At 36.0% G+C, this 17,124-nt stretch overlaps 1 protein-coding gene across 2 annotated transcripts in view; it reads left to right on the top strand.

The window, feature by feature from the left end:
• The window catches only part of LOC5568531 (cadherin-23), a 94,263-nt gene that overhangs the window by 47,828 nt on the left and 29,311 nt on the right, over positions 1-17,124 (top strand). For both annotated transcript variants that reach the window (XM_021852100.1, XM_021852096.1), the window contains exons 5-8: positions 3,956-4,549; positions 4,616-4,773; positions 4,981-5,386; positions 5,452-5,934. In XM_021852100.1, the coding sequence (XP_021707792.1) occupies positions 3,956-4,549; positions 4,616-4,773; positions 4,981-5,386; positions 5,452-5,934 (1,641 nt within the window). The remainder of the gene's footprint in view (positions 1-3,955; positions 4,550-4,615; positions 4,774-4,980; positions 5,387-5,451; positions 5,935-17,124) is intronic.

Here is a 17,124-nt window from a genome sequence, read left to right as displayed (position 1 = left end):
AAGAGGCTAAGGACCACTCAAAGGGGTCTATATCATTCCTGCAGGTACGCGAGGTACCAATGGTACGCCATGCCCAGCCATTTACCGTGCCTGTTCAAATCTGGACTTATGTGGTTTAAAAATCATAGCTGCCTCTGAAACAGTAAAATCCCAAAGAGTTTTGATAACATGTGATTCATGTGGTCCATTCGTTTCTGTTTAGGATTAAGTATACTAAAATGTTTTATGCAACGATACAATTATTCTTTATTATTTAAGTGGTACTTATTTGTATAAATAGGCCAAAACGATTGTCCGACATTTCCCCGAAAACCATTTCCTCGAATGATTTCTTCCCGAAGCATATTCTCCCGAAAACCGTTTCCCCGAAAGAACTATTTCCCCGAATGTATACTAAAATGTTTTATGCAACGATACAATTATTCTTTATTATTTAAGTGGTACTTATTTGTATAAATAGGCCAAACGATTGTCCGACATTTCCCCGAAACCATTTCCTCGAATGATTTCTTCCCGAAGCATATTCTCCCGAAAACCGTTTCCCCGAAAGAACTATTTCCCCGAATGTACTATTTCCCCGAAAGCTTTTTCCAAAGACTTTTTTTTTATTATTATCGAAATATATGCTGCAATTTTGATAATTGCTTCAAACGAATGATTCTCTTTTGAGTTTATGTTCGGTATTCAAGTTTTATTGTGCTTAAAATCGTAATAAAAACACAAAAAATGTTGTTCTTCCTTACATAACTGGTATAATAATCAATGGCATCAAAATAGTTGATAATTTTAAAGCTAGTCTCACCTTTTTATGGTCATGGTAGTTCTTTGTGGTCATGGGTAGTCATGCTGCAATTTTGATAATTGCTTCAAACGAAAGATTCTCTTTTGAGTTATGTTCGGTATTCAAGTTTTATTGTGCTTAAAATCGTAATAAAAACACAAAAAATGTTGTTCTTCCTTACATAACTGGTATAATAATCAATGGCATCAAAATAGTTGATAATTTTAAAGCTAGTCTCACCTTTTTATGGTCATGGGTAGTTCTTTGTGGTCATGGGTAGTTCTTTGAAACTTTGCTGTGTTAATTTTGTTGCAGCTGCTACTTACACTGATGTTCATCAGAAATTTGCCCTTCTTTTATTTAAAGTTTGTTCTTTATAAATAAATATATAAATAAAAATTAACAGAGCAACTTTAACTTTAATCCGGCTTTTTTGTGGTAATTATATGCTATTACTTGAAATGTCGTAGTAAGAACGAATCTTACAGATTTTGATGTTTTGATCCAACACTTTCAATGCTTTAGATCTACTCTCAAATATTTCTTTTTTTTCCAATAGGCGATTTTTTCCTATTTAATTTGTGATTATTAGCATTTTCAGTATTCATTAATAACATGCTCTGTGTATCTATATTTGACGTTTTCGACTAGATGACCCGTTTAGGAACGTTTCGGAAAAATTGTTTCTATCCAAGGCATAAGAAAGATTTTTATCTGTAAAACTGATATTGATTGTCAGAAAATCAATAAAGAAGCATGTTGTCTGTAAGAATTATTTAGAAGGAAGACTCAAGGTTTAATTTTGTAGTGGCAAGATATAATGGGTGCAGGTCGTTAGGCTGAATGCCGTTAGGCCGAAGGGTCGTTAGGCCGAAACAACATTTTATCATTTACTACTTTTTCAAATGGCTAACACATTCATCAGTGTTTTTTCCTTCTTTGATTTAAAGGCTGTTCTTTCTAGTTATATATCACAGCGGATATTGCCCAGTAAACACGAACTCGTATACGATAGCGCATAAGAGTACAATTGTGGAGGAGATATACGTCCATACGCCATTAGACTGCAAGCTGGATGTACGTATATGATAGGATATAAGAGTACAAATGTGGAGGCGCATTTGTACTCTTATATCCTATCATAAACGATCGTGTGTTTACTGGGTGAGGGCTTCTAGGTAAAGCAAATTATCCTGATCTAACAACTGACAATCCATTCGACCTGAAAATTCATTCCGCGGCTTCTTGGTAATGCGAATTGTCCTGACCTACCCCTGTTAACTACTCATTCGACCTTACGGTTTATTAGACGTATCGGCCATTTTCAGCCTAATGACCTTTTGGCCTAACGACCCTTTCGGACTAACGGCATTCGGCCTAACGGCATTCGGCCTAACGGAATTCGGCTTAGAATTTTCTCAAGGTTTAATTTTGTAGTGCAAGATATAATAGATTCTAAGGATCAATGGGCTCACTGTAGCTAATGCCACTAATTATAATGAAATTACGTTTAACCTAGTGCACATAAGGCATGAGGACGTTTAGCCGAAAAAGGTATCTTAGAATAATAATACGAAACAATGTGAGAGAACAGCCTATTATCAAAAGAAGGGAAAATTCAAAATGAAATGTTATCAGCTAAATGTTACTTAATATTGGAACAGTATAAATGAAAAGAACAGCCTATTATTTTAAGAAGGCAAAACTATCCCGATTGTTCATTCTGCCAAATGTTCATGAGCCAGATATCTATACTCCAAAGATACCGCTTCCAATGAAACTGCCTATCATGAGCTCGTTTTCTTCATCAGGCTATCACAAAAAAAATCTAAGTTTTATGTCAAATGCAAATGGCACATTATTTTGCACATCTATTACTTTAAGCACATGGATTTTATTACAAACTAGTTGTCCCGGCAAACTTCGTCTTGCCATAAAGTAGGCTGTTGAAAAACGCTATTAATCGTCCCATGCAAAATGACAGTTTCGTTCACGCTCGTTTTTTCAACTTCCCCGGTGAATATCCTGGGATTGTTATACACACAAACACGTCGGAACCCTTGAAGAACAGAACCGAGAAGGAATCATTCAAATCCGTTGGTCCGTTCGTAAGCCATTTCGTGACATACAAACACCATTCCATTTTTATTTATATAGATTGATCAACTTTCGTCTAATCTTACATGTGCTAACACGTTTAATACTTGTTGGCATCAGGATCATGAATAGCTTTCAGTATGTCAATTACGTTACGATTTTTTCGGGAAAATGGTACATTCGGGAAAATAGTTTTCGGGGAAATAGTTCATTCGGGAAAACTTCATTCGAGGTAATTGCATTCGGGGAAATGGTTTTCGGGGAAATGTCGGACAATCGGCCAAACATGAAAAAAGAAACTACACATTTTTAATGCTCCTAATGGACATTAAGCCCCTTGAAGGAAGCGGCACACTAGTCAACGGACCAGCATGCGACGCCCAGCTGCACAGTCGGAAAACATTCCACACGAAAAGTTTACCGGATTGAAGTGGGAATCAAACCCCCACTCCTTGATACGATGCGAAAAATACCTGACGAACCTAATCACACGGCCACGAACCCCATGAACATTCTCAAGAACAAGAAGTAGAATACTATGCTGTATGTATCTTGACCTTCCTTAGTCGTGTGGTTGTAGAGTCCGCGGCTACAAAGCAAAGTCATGCTGAAGGTGTCTGGGTTCGATTCCCGGTCGGTCCAGGATCTTTTCGTAATGGAAATTTCCTTGACTTCACTGTGCATAGAGTATCATCGTACCTGCCTCACGATATACGGATGCAAAAATGGCAACTTTGGCAAAGAAAGCTCTCAGTTAATCACTGTGGAAGTGCTCATAAGAACACCAAGCTGAGAAGCAGGCTCTGTCCCAATGAGAACGTAATACCATGAAGAAGAAGAAGTATCTTAACCAGAAAAAGACAAACTGATTTTTTAAATCAAATGGCACCTTATTTGTCAAATTGGCTATCAAAAATCTCTTTGTCATATTTTATAATTTTCAGAGGTCATTTACAGAGAGAAAACGACCAATAATTCAAATTTCGTTGGCAGTTAATTCATTTGATGAGTTAATCTCGAATAACTCAAAGTAAGCATCTAAGTTAAGTTAGAACCGCTCCTTTTGCTTTTTTTCAGGTAATAAAACTGCTCGACCGAGAGAAGGTGGAAATAATCAAATTAGGATTTATCGTCGAGGACATTGCGGCCGAATTTGGGAAACAAACAGCAACGACCACGTTGACAATCGTGGTGGAAGACGAAAACGACAATAATCCCAAATTCAGAAACTCGTTCTACAAGCGCTCCATCCCCGAAAACAGTCCCCACGGTGTAACGATTATGAGTGTGGTGGCGGACGACATGGACAAAAACAAGACCATTCGTTATAGCTTAGAAGGGCCTAAAGAAATAACTGAACTCCTCCATTTGGATATGGAAACTGGAGAAATTGTTGTTTCCAACAAAATCGACTACGAAATTTTTCCATGGTTGAATTTCACCGTAAGAGCCATAGATTCGGGACATCCACCGAGGTCATCATTGGCAGAAGTATTTATCCAGGTGATAGATGAAAACGATAACAACCCGTACTTTCCAATTGACACCACAAATTTTACGGTGTACGAGAATTCGATGATTGGAACAAGAATTGCAACCATACAGGCCCTTGATCCAGATTCTGGAGCATTCGGAAAAATAACGTATTTGATTGATAGAGTCAGTGCCAGTGTAAGCATTTATGAAGGAATGGCATGCCTGCGTTATGAGCTTATTGTGTTACTTTATTTCTTACAGGGAAAATTCTCTATAGATCCAGATACAGGTCTATTAGTAGTTGCCGACTTCTTAGATAGAGAGAAGCAGGATTCTTACATGATTGTGATCGAGGCTTGGGACAACTATCAATTTGGCTATCTTAGTGGAGAAAGTCGTAATGCCTTCAAACAAATATTGTAAGTTTTTTTAATGGCGACCTCGTCACTATAATAAAGCTAATAAAAATAATAACAATAATTGTATGTTGAACTGAATTGAAATTCAATTTTTCGTGGTAAAATAGCACTTATTATTTCTAGCATCCTCCTGACTGCACATTTCAATTATGTCTTGTTTTTCTCTGAATCCAGTTAACTACCACTTCATACATTACATTCTTGCAGCATCTCCGTTCTAGATGAGAATGATAACGCCCCAATCATACAGGTGCCAGACGGTTGCGTTCAAGTGACTGAATTCCACGACATTCGTGAACCCTTGCTGGTTCTGAAAGCTACGGATGCTGACGACCCAAAGACAGGAAATGGCCTAATTGGATTTGACATCATCGACGTTGCTGGCTCGGATATATTTTTCCTGCGGCAAAAAGAGAGAGGCGTGGCAGAGATTTTTTCCAGTCGGTCACTGAATAACTTCTATGGTAACTATTCATTGCTCATAATGGCACGGGATGAAGGTAGTCCACCTAATACCGTGAACGAGAAAATCGATATCTGTGTGCTTGATTTCAACGATCATGCTCCAGAGTTTGTATCGCCTTCCAGTAATATTACTATTCGCATTCCAGAGGTAAGCTTTGGTATTTGATTACAGTGATTACAGCAATTTATATTTTATTCAAATTTTCTTCACAGAATGCAACTGTCGGTACCATGATAATTCAAGTAATGGCCAGAGATAACGACATTGGTCCGAATGCTGCAGTAAGGTATCGATTTAAGCCTGATCCGCTGGGCAGCTTTAGGTCGTTTTCAATCGACGAAGATACTGGATCGATTACACTAAAGTTACCTCTGGATCGGGAACGTCAAAAGGTTCATGAGCTTCGAGTGGAGGCTTATGATCAGGGAATTCCAACACCGCTTAGTTCCGACTTGGACCTCACAATTTACGTTCGTAATGTTAACGACTATGAGCCACAGTTTCTGGTCGAGGAGATATCGGTTAACTTTACGGAACATGCCAGGCCTGGGTTGGAGCGCAGACAACTTCCAGATACTATTGACCGAGACGAAGTGGATGATTTGGATGATCCACCTACTATGGTGTGCTATTTCATAGTTTACGGCAATGAAAACGGACATTTTCATTTGGATCCTCACTCTCACATATTAACGGTAAGGTATATCAATTTTTTATATCTGATCGTTTTGGGGCTGCTAGGTGATTTTATCAATATTTGCTATGGATGTTTGATTGATGTCAAAATAAATTAGTAAAATGGTAAAATTGTAAAAGGTTAAAATCCATTACAATGAACAATGGTCGGGCTCCATATTTAGGGGCGGTCAAAACTACCAAAAACTTTTTTGAGATTTTTATGTTTTTATAGTTTTAAAATATACCTCATGTATTAGGGGAACCTGGTCCAATGCGTACCCTGTTCTAATTCGGACCATCAAGCATTTCTCAATACTCGCGCTACTGTAGAGATCGTGTGTATCGTTTTTCTACCCACCTTCCGGCTTGTATCTAACACAATAAATTTGACGCCTTTCAGATATTTTGTTTGATTTTTATATTAGTTTGTTGTTTTGAAGTGCTCTAGTGTACTGTCTGTTAGTATTATTTCCAAGAATCTGTAAGCGTCAATAATTCTCAAATCTTTCTGTTTAATTTTATAATGGAATCTCCAAAGCCTAAGCTTTCATCTGACCATATGGTTTTGACATGTCTATGCACTGTTTGTGCTCAACTAGTTCGAATATCACAAAATGTGTGTTGGTCCAATCCGGACCTTTTGATGTGGTTCAATACGGACCTCTTGATTTTCAACGTGCACTCAGTCTATTCCAAGAGCTCCGCCCGAAAGTCTTCTCGTCTTGGTAGAAAATCACAGAAGTTGTAATATTGATCGGTGGTGCCTATTTTTGTGTTGCGATGAAGAAACAAACTTCGAAAATATTTAAGAAATACGGTATATCACTAAAAACTAAAGAAATCAGCTACTTGGAAAGCATATCCATCAATATTACAGCCAAACTATATCCGAAATATATTGGCAATACGATATAAAAAACGTGTACGAGTGCTGAAAACAATCTAGACAACTTTCCCTTACTCAGTAAGTCAGTATGCTGTGTTTTTGTTCCCTAGCTTGACAGAATGAGCAATCCTTTCAACATAGCGTACTTTGACCCCTATATCTAAGTCCATACTTCTCCAACTTGATGTCCTGAGACTCGATGCTATCTGTTTCAGTGTCCCATACAAGTTAACCTTTTTAATCCGATATTTTCACGTAAAGTTTCAATCTGTTGAAATTTTTCTACACTCAAAGTTAAAATGACCTTTTCGAATGTATTTTGTCAAAATAACATAAAGCTTAAAAAATATGTGTTCTTTACTTCGATATCTTCCATACACTATGGCCGATCAAAATCGAGTTAGGGAGAGTGGACTGTATCCAGTATAGAACAGAACCAGCTTCGGATTTCACCCATTTTTTTTTTAAAGAAAATTCACATTTTACTTGAGCTAGTTTTGACTCGAATTAAATTGAAGTTCGTCACACATTGAGTTTATTTTTTATGTTTGCGCTTACAGAAGAAGTAAAATAAGCTCTGATACCAAATAAATTGGAGTTATATTCTATTTATATCATAACAAAAACGATAAGATATAGGGTGGTCCGAATTAGAACACGGAGGGTCCGAATTGGAACAGGGTTGGTCCAATTCGGACCTTCTGGAGAATTTTGTTCAAACATGTCTAGTCATGTCCTGATAGGAGTTATCACAAAACTCTGAGCGAAAAGTGTGCGCGCTGAATCAGGCTTCCACGAAAACATCAAACTTTTCATGCAGTTCACCGTACTGAAAAGATATGGCCAAAAAACAGTTACTAGGTCCGAATTGGACCATGTTCCCCTATATTATTATGATCCTTAACTTATATTGAACTAAAATTTAAATTTCTTTGACTTTTATGATGTCAAACTAACTGAAGTCAAAAAATTGAAAAATGTAACAATGAAATAAAGTACAAAATTTATATTTTAGGAATGCAATATTTCCACAAAGCTACGCACTATCTGAAAGCTCATAGTTCAACACTTTTGTCGAACATGAGGATGGAAAAAAATATTTGATTGAAGTTTTAATACTATTCAATATTTCACTTTAGTAATTTTGATAGTATTGAACATGAAAAACAACTCTTGTCGCGTCATATCGCCGCCATTCCGAATATTGCACATCAAAAAGCGTCCTTAGATCTTACATAAAACGTTTAATTTTTTTTTGCAGAAATTTGCTGATTTTCAAGTTGGAGCTATTTGAATAATTCAATATTTGCATACATTTTGACCATAATTTTCATACAATGTTCATTTAAAATATATTTCACCACTGTTCATACACATTTTGATCAAATACAAACAAAATTTGTGCTTTCCGCCAAGTTTGATAGCATTTTAATAAAAAAAAAACAAAATTTTAAAATAAGTTACGTAGTGAATAATCCCTTCTGAAACAATAAAAGCGTCTAATAACATATTCAGATTACATATTTTATCGATAAAACTAGTTTTGGCCAAACTTTATTTTTTTCGACCATTGTGCAATGGAAGGATTTTAGTTTTTTTTTTTATTTTGATTGGAGTTCCATATATTTTTTTTGCGATTTTGAAACCTATTGATGAGCTTTATGGTTTCGTAAAGAGATAGAATTTTGTTAATTGAGGTTAATTGAGTTTACCTGCTTATAAGAACAAAAAAAAACAGAATTTTTGGGTAAATTAAACCTAATTTAACCTTAGAGTGGGGCAATAGTTCGACCATATCCATACTCTAAAAAAAATGTAACAGTAAGTAAGTTGCTTACCGATCAATCAGTCATAGTGGAGGAGTGGATTACAAAAGAAAACGTGTGTTCCCCTCCTAAGCGGTTGTCTGCGTGATGGGTGATTTCCCAGTTACAGTTTGATGTTACACATTGGCGAGCGGGGCAGGTTCTGCTACGGATATTGAAGTTCTATATCATAGCAAAAAAATCAGAAGGGGTTGTGTACAAGACACGACCGCATGACGTTAACTACGCCAAGTGATTTCCTGCTTTTGAATTTTAGTCGATTGTCATAGTTGCAGTCTTTAGTTCAAATTCTAACATAATATCGTGACGGCTGCAACATTTTAGATTTGCAATTGACACCCAGTATATTGCCGTAAGACGTAGTTAACGTCAAAAGAAGAATGAGCGAAGAAGCAGAAATCGGTCTGCTTTTATAGAGCACTTGCCAACCCAAAAGAATCGTGGAAGACAATTTGAACGTGTTTGGTAGCGTAAGAATGGGGTCGATATTTTCCCAATTTTCGACAGTCTATCGTCAAAAATTAAAAGTTTTCTCCATTTGAGTAAAATGTTGTATAAATTTCCAACCGAATGGTGGAAAAATATTGAACATCTACCGATAAATAGCTGAATTAGGGATGGTGCACAAATTATGTCACGCTAAATTTCAACTTTTTTTACCCCCTCCCCCCCTTTGTCACGTTTTTTGTATGAGTCCTCCGAAACTCTTTTAAGGCTTGTCACGCTTGGCTTGTCCCCCTCCCCCCCTCGCAGCGTGACGTAATTTGTGCATGACCCCTTATTAGTATTCAAAATTTTACATAATTTTGTGACGGTTGCAACATTTTAGATTTTCAATTGACATCCAGTATATTGCCATAAGACGTAGTTAACGTCAAAATGAAATGATTATTTGCGGAAATCACCCATAGACCAATCCAGTTGCCTGCGTAGTAGTGCAATGTTGACAAAATTTTCTTTGTTTGCTGTGAGAACTGTCACAACATTGCTTTTGTTTGCTGTGAGAATCCAAATATAAACAGAATTGCTGCAAAACAACCACTTCCTTTTTGGCCTGCCGTTGACCGAAAGCTAAACAACGTCAAACAAACATCGATACGTTTTCATTCTGAGGAAATCGACTTGTGTAAGATTGATTGTGCGTTGGTGTTCGTGGCAGTTTGCTTGGGGACCTCTATTGCGTAGTGGAATAAATATAGTGCGACCGAGACGAAGCAAACCAAGATAGCTGATAGGCAAGCATGGGAAACAATCACTTAGTTATTGCTCACTCGTTTCCACGCATAGTCGGAAGCGAGAAAGCTGCTTTTTTAACCAAGCCGAACGTTTCAATTTCCAGTGTTGAGAGGACCGCTTGTGAAAAGGTTTGTTGCGAGTTGATAGGACCGCCACCTTTGACTTATATTGTAAAGCGAGTTGATAGAACCGCTTGTGAAGAGATTTATAGCGAGTTGAGAGGATCGCAGAAACTAGTAAATATGGTTAGAGCACGTTGTGAGCAGGCTTTGAAAAATTTAACGATCATTGACACATGAGCCATAATTTCATCCCATTTATCCGCCTGCCTTCACACTACACGCATGACATTTATAGTTCGTGAAAGATAACGAACCACGAAATAAAATAAAACAGACACACACCACCCACTGTTTGGCACCGATCACTGTGTGTCAACACTTGTAACATTATCATTTAGCTCAAGAAACAGAGGTGAATATTTTCCATTTTCTGTGCTATGTTTGCAACCGAAGGAGTGTTCGATGATCTAATAGATTAGAATTAACTTGCATTACCAGAAAATATGAATGTTATTACCAATTTTATGCAAAAAATAATCACCCGAATGGTTCGATACCGTTGTAGTCTGTGAAGCAACTTTCGCTCTTCAACGCTCTTTCACCACATACCACACGAGAGAGTGAATAAAACATTCATAGGGCTCTCCATTTGCGATATGCCACGAACTGTTATGGTTCACGAACTGTTACACTCTCCGAATATGGTTCGAGCGGCTTATTCTGATCAAAATCCAAACACGTGTTGTGAGGACCACAACCTTTGATTACTAGTGAAAAAATAGCGAGTTGGGAGGATCGTTTGGAAATTAATTTATAGCGAGTCAAGAGGACCGCTTAGATTTAAATGCGTGTTTTGAGTTGGCGCACCTTCTATGTAATATTATGTTATTGAACAATTAGGGTGAGTGTGCGTTTTTAGGTTCTTCATCTTTGATTCATGTTGAAGTACCGTCGTTGGGGGTGAGAATGTGTCAAAAAAGGATATGTACAAATTGTTTATTGAATAACTATCGCAATTTATCTCCGATAAACTAAGTAGATGAAAAAACCGAATTTAGTACTATACCATTTAATTCCACTATAGTTTGTATCTTTGCCAGATACGCGTATTTCGACCTTAACTGTAAGGCCGTCTTCAGTGTCGTGTACTCGGTCAGTTTTTTTTTCTGTTCGGGATGAACCACTGCGACCAGTTTGCTTTGATCTTTTGTGGTATACCCGTGTCCTTTGTTTAGTGCATGTCGTTCTACTCCATTACTATTGAGAAATAATGAAGTACAGCGGGGATTCGCTGGTTGGAACACGACTGCCTTCCATCTAGCGAATCCGATCCGTTAGTTGGAACAACTGACAGCTGGTGAAAATACTCCACACTAACGCATCTGGAGAGGAAATCGTCACGAAACGCACATATACATACGCATTTGTTCTATATATGGAGACTGCAACGCGACGGTACTCAGACGTCAAAGTCAGTTTGACATTTTCTGTTGACGTTTGAGTGCTTTTTAGTTGGAATATTTTCCAACCAGCGAACATCCAACCATCGAGTCATTCCATGTAGCGGACCCCCAACGAGCGAATCCCCACTGTAGTAGTTTTTTATACAAATATCATTCTTTACCATTTTGCATAGAGCCTCTTTAGAAAAAGATACCGCTATTTATACCTTTTGGAGAAAACAGTTTGTCACCATTAAACTCTCAAAAGCGCGCCCCTTAATCAGGTTCGGCCACTAAGCTGGTTGAATGATACTGTGTAGTAGGCTTTGGTGCATAGTTCTAGAACTAAGTAGGCATTGACTTGGACAGTGACAAATAAGACCATTCTGAAATAAAACGTTGAAAAGATAACATCGCCTTTGATTCTTACAACGTCAGAAGTGGGATACACCAACGGCTACAGCTGAAAATCTATACAGGAGAATATCGAAACCAGAGATGATTGTGGAGAATGAAAATTTCGCTCGTTTTGAAGTAGCTGGAAGTTCACCTGCGGAATCTATTCTAGGGAATGGAAAATCTGCCAAGTTTTCAGAAGCAAGTCAATTCGGACAAGCGGACTTCGATCTAGGGTTTGAAAGCCTCGCCTACGATGAACCAGCTTCTGGAACCAGCTTTGGGAGAAATGCTTTGAGAGAAGAAGTTATTATCTACTATGGAGAAGTTTCGGAAGAACATGAGCGAGAAGGAGAAAATCAACTGGATTGTTCCGCAAGATCAAACTCATCTTCTGTGAGAAATCCGGAAAATTTCAGGAATTTATCGGTAAACACAAATTGTTATAGAAATCAACAACCCGTTGCTAGTATAACTGAAGCTGGAAACAAGTCAATTTTGAAATCATCATCAAGAACAAATTTTTCAACTTTTTTTTTACAAGCAAATGAAATTTCAACGATGCTACCGACGTTTTCTGGGCACGTTCAAGAAGATGTAAATCATTTTTTGAAAATTATATCAAATACGAAAGAAGCACTCAAACTGACGATCAAACCATGAAAATTTTACTAATCAAGCAACTGACAGCGAAGGCCAAATATTGGTTACACTCAAATACAGATTTCATGTTGAAAAGCTACAATGAAATATTTGAAGGTTTACAAGCTTGATTTGCCATCAACATCAACGTGTTTCAAATGAGAAAACAGCTTGCAAGACGTACTTGGACAGGACATGAACCATTTGCCGAATATTATCAGTTGAAACAAATAATAGCTCAAAAACTCAACTTACCGGAAAAAGAATTTGTTCAATATCTTGTGGAAGGAATTGAAAATCAAGTACTTCGTAATCAAGCAAGGATGCAGAACTTCAGTACAGTTAAGCAGCAGTTAGCAGCAAATTGCAGATCAAACCAAAAGCCATATGATGCTCGTATTACAAATGGAAATTCAAAACAAAAACATAACGACATGACAATTAACGTGTTAAAGGACACAGACAAAAGACAACATAACGAAAAAGTTAAATGCGACGGATTGGTAAAATTTAGATTATTGAATAGTATTACAAATTTAACTGCTTTATTTGACACGGGTAGCCCTATCTCACTGATACGTCGAGGTTTAATTAATGAGAAAGATATTCAAAAAATTCCTTATCAAAAAAGTTTTCGAGGTATCGGTGGGAAGCGGGTGAATGTTCTAGGATTATTCACCAACAAAATTTTAATTCAAAATATTCTTTTCAGCATTGATTTCCACGTAGTTCCCGATAATGTACTAAACCTCCTCGATGCAATAATTGGACGAGACATCATCATGCAACCCGGTATTTTAACGATAATTGAAAATGACATAAAAATGTATTCAGTTGATCATGAAAATTTGAAATCTGAAGACCCTGTAAACGAGGTATTTGATAATAGTTTGTTCAATATCAATTCAAACTCACTACAAAATTTAAAAATTGGGGATGTTTCAAAAGATCATTTGGCAATTTTTTCAGAAATTTTTCAATCTAAGTATTTTAATTATGAAAAACCGTCTATACCACACATTGATTATGAAATGGTAATTAGTTTAAAAAAAGGAGAAGCCTTTCATTTCAAACCTCGAAGGTTGTCTTTTGATCAAAAGCGTAAAGTTGATGAAAAAATCAAAGAACTTTTGGATGCAGGTATCATAAAAGAGAGTAGTTCGCCTTTTGCTAGCCCTGTAGTTTTGATTCCCAAGAAAAATGATGATATTAGGCTATGTGTTGATTACAGGAAATTAAACAAAGATACAGTACGAGATAATTTTCCACTTCCGGTCATTGAAGATTTGTTTGACAATCTTAAAGATAAATCATATTTTTCCATTCTTGATCTGAAATTTGGTTTCCATCAAATAAAAATTTCCAAAGAATGTACTAAATACACATCTTTTGTGACACCCAGTGGTCAATACGAGTATTTACGTGTTCCTTTTGGCTTATGTAATGCTCCTGCAGTATTTCAACGCTTTATAAACAAAATTTTTGCTAATCTAATCAAAGAAGGTTAACTGTGTGTGTATTTAGATGATATATTAATAGCTACAAAATCAATTGAAGAACATTTCGAAATTTTGAAACAAGTTTTTGAGATATTAAGCCAAAATTTATTGGAAATCAATTTAGAAAAATGTAAATTTTTGTTCAATGAAATTGATTATCTTGGGTATACTGTCAATAGTAAAGGTCGTAAACCAAACAGTAGTCATATAGAAACAGTTAAAAACTTTCCTCCTCCTAAAAATAGTAAGGATATCCATAGATTTCTAGGTTTGATGAGTTACTTCAGGAAGTTTATTCGAAATTTTGCTATTATTGCTAGACCTTTATACAGTTTGTTACAAAAAGATGCTGTATTTCGTTTCGAAGAAGAACACACGAAAGCTTTTACACTTTTGAAACAAAGATTGATTTCAGCTCCTATTCTAGCAATTTTTGACCCTCTTGCTGAAACTGAGCTTCATTGTGATGCCAGTTCATTTGGATTCGGTGCGATATTATTACAAAAACAGTCAGATAATAAATTTCATCCAGTCAGTTTCTTTAGTAAAAAAACAGATGAATTCGAATCAAAACTTCACAGCTTTGACTAAGAAACTTTAGCTGTAATACATGCAATAAAGAGATTTCATATTTATTTAGCTTGCAAAAAATTTAAAATATTCACTGATTGTAATGCATTGGTGCAAACGTTGAAGAAAAAGGAAATTAATCCAAAAATAAACCGTTGGGCTTTGTTTTTGGAAAGCTATAATTTTGAATTAGAATATAGAAATGAAGACAAAATGAAACATGTAGACGCTTTAAGTAGGATGTATATGAGTAAAAGAGTCAAAAATAGCGACGACAAGAATAATGATTCAAAAGATGTTATTTGCTTACTAGATGAATCAGAAATAGAAAGGAATATCATAATAGCACAAGAACAAGATCTTAAATTGAAAAACATAAAACAGATTCTTGAAACAACTACATTTCCAAATTTTTTGTTATTAGGGTAGATGTACCAATAGTGGAGGTACTAAGCACAATAGAACTTCATTTAATCACCTAAATTCAAGAAGTGCAATTAATGTACATTTTAATGTTTTAACGGAAAGTAAAGACCATTGATTTAATGAGAAAAATGATTTCATCGCAGTAATCCGCGGCATGTCAGTGAAAAATAATACCTCCACTATTAGTACACTGTTCCTTTAGTTGCGGTATATTTTTAATTTGTGTTCCTATATTTGCGGTATCCGTTCATTTCTTATGGGACCCTCCACTATAGGAACACTTTACCGCAACTATTGGTACAAGTAAAAACAGTTTTAGCAAATTTAGTGTTATTTCATCAGTTTTGAAGCAATTTAAACGCTCTTAAACTATTCCGCGTATCAACAAGCCAATACGTCGATTGGCAGTGTCGGTTCTGTGGCTAATGTAATCAAACCAGTGAAAACGGCACTACCGCAACTATAGGAACTCCCACAACTAAGGGAACACTTACCCTAGATGGCATTTTGTTTCGAAAGGAAAGTGAGCGAAATTTATTAGTTGTGCCAATAAATATGATAGACAATGTTTTGAGACTGTGTCATGATAATTGTGGACATTTAGGCATAGAAAAAACTATCAACGACATTAAAAAGCTATATTGGTTCTCATGTATGAGAAAATATGTTAAAAAACACATGAAGAATTGTTTGTCGTGCATTTTCTATAATCCATCCGGAAAGAAAGAAGGATTTTTGAAAATAATAGATAAAGGGAATCGCTCTTTCAACACATTACATTTAGATCATTATGGTCCTATTTCATTACCGTCTAGTGCTAGATTCAAATACATTTTAGTTGCAACAGATGCTTTCACAAAATTTACAAAAAATTTTCCAACCAAAACAACAAATTCTGATGAAATAATGCAACATTTGAAAAATTATATCAGTTTTTATAGCAAACCAATAAGAATTGTGACTGATTGTGGAACTGGGTTTACTTCTAACAAGTTTAAAAATTTTCTTAATGGGTACTGTATCGATCATGTAAAAACAGCTATTCGTACTCCGCAAGCGAATGGACAAGTAGAAAGAATGAACAAAACATTAACACCTATGTTAGCAAAATTATGTAATGAGACTAATTTTAAATGGGACCAACTGTTACCTAAGGTAGAATATATATTTAACAACACTTATAATAAATCAATTTGTAATTATCCTAGTATTTTACTTTTTTGCCAGTTGCAAAATAATATAGCAAATGAAAATTGTAATTTTGAATCTTTTGTTTTAAATAGACAACCATCGAATGAAGTACAAAACCTTTTAGAAGTAAGAGAAAAGGCGCAACAAGATAATTTGAAATCACAAAATTACAATAAAAAACTAATTGATAAAAAACGCATAAAAACAAATAATTATAGAGAGGGAGATTTTGTTGTATTGAAAATAAATAAATCACATAAATTATCTCCAAAATTTAAGGGCCCGTATAAAATTTCTAAAATTTTGCCAAATGAACGATACGTTGTAGTTGATATTGAAGGGTTTCAAATTTCAAATGTTCCTTTTAACGCGGTTTGTTCACCTCAAAATATGAGAAAATGGATAGATGATGATGATTTGACTGATGATTGTTTCGATGAGGACATCGAGAATATCAGGATGGCCGAGTTGTAGTAGGCTTTGGTGCATAGTTCTAGAACTAAGTAGGCATTGACTTGGACAGTGACAAATAAGACCATTCTGAAATAAAACGTTGAAAAGATAACATCGCCTTTGATTTTTACATACTGATTTTGACCATGCATCGGTACTTTAGCGTATCAAATTATTGCTTCTACTTATAAGGTTCAAAGTCGTTTTTTGAAACTGTGAACATGTTTCATCGCATGAGACATTTAGATTCCTTGAAACAGAAAGCTTCTTTTAGAAGTTAAGAGGTCTGCTACTCCACTGATTCGGAATCGTTTCCCTCCTAGATATCGAAAGATAAACTCTTGAACTCGGAAAGAAATTGTCTCATGAGTTGAAACCAACCTCAGATGCTGATTGAGCCATTTTTCCACTTCGACCTCCTCATCATCTAGGACAAATAGGTGGGTCTTAGTGGCTTGTTACTCTCTTATACTCTTCCGACCGTAACTTATAAGTATTCACAAGAACAGATACAACAAGAGTACAATATGGTAGATCTTACCTCGTAACGCACCTCGAAAAGGTGATCTACCCGCGTT

This window comes from Aedes aegypti, chromosome 1 (assembly GCF_002204515.2).
Source record: "Aedes aegypti strain LVP_AGWG chromosome 1, AaegL5.0 Primary Assembly, whole genome shotgun sequence".
Classification (NCBI taxonomy): Eukaryota; Metazoa; Arthropoda; class Insecta; order Diptera; family Culicidae; genus Aedes; species Aedes aegypti.
Note: the sequence above shows the minus strand (reverse complement) of the source record. Positions and strands in the feature narration are given on the sequence as shown.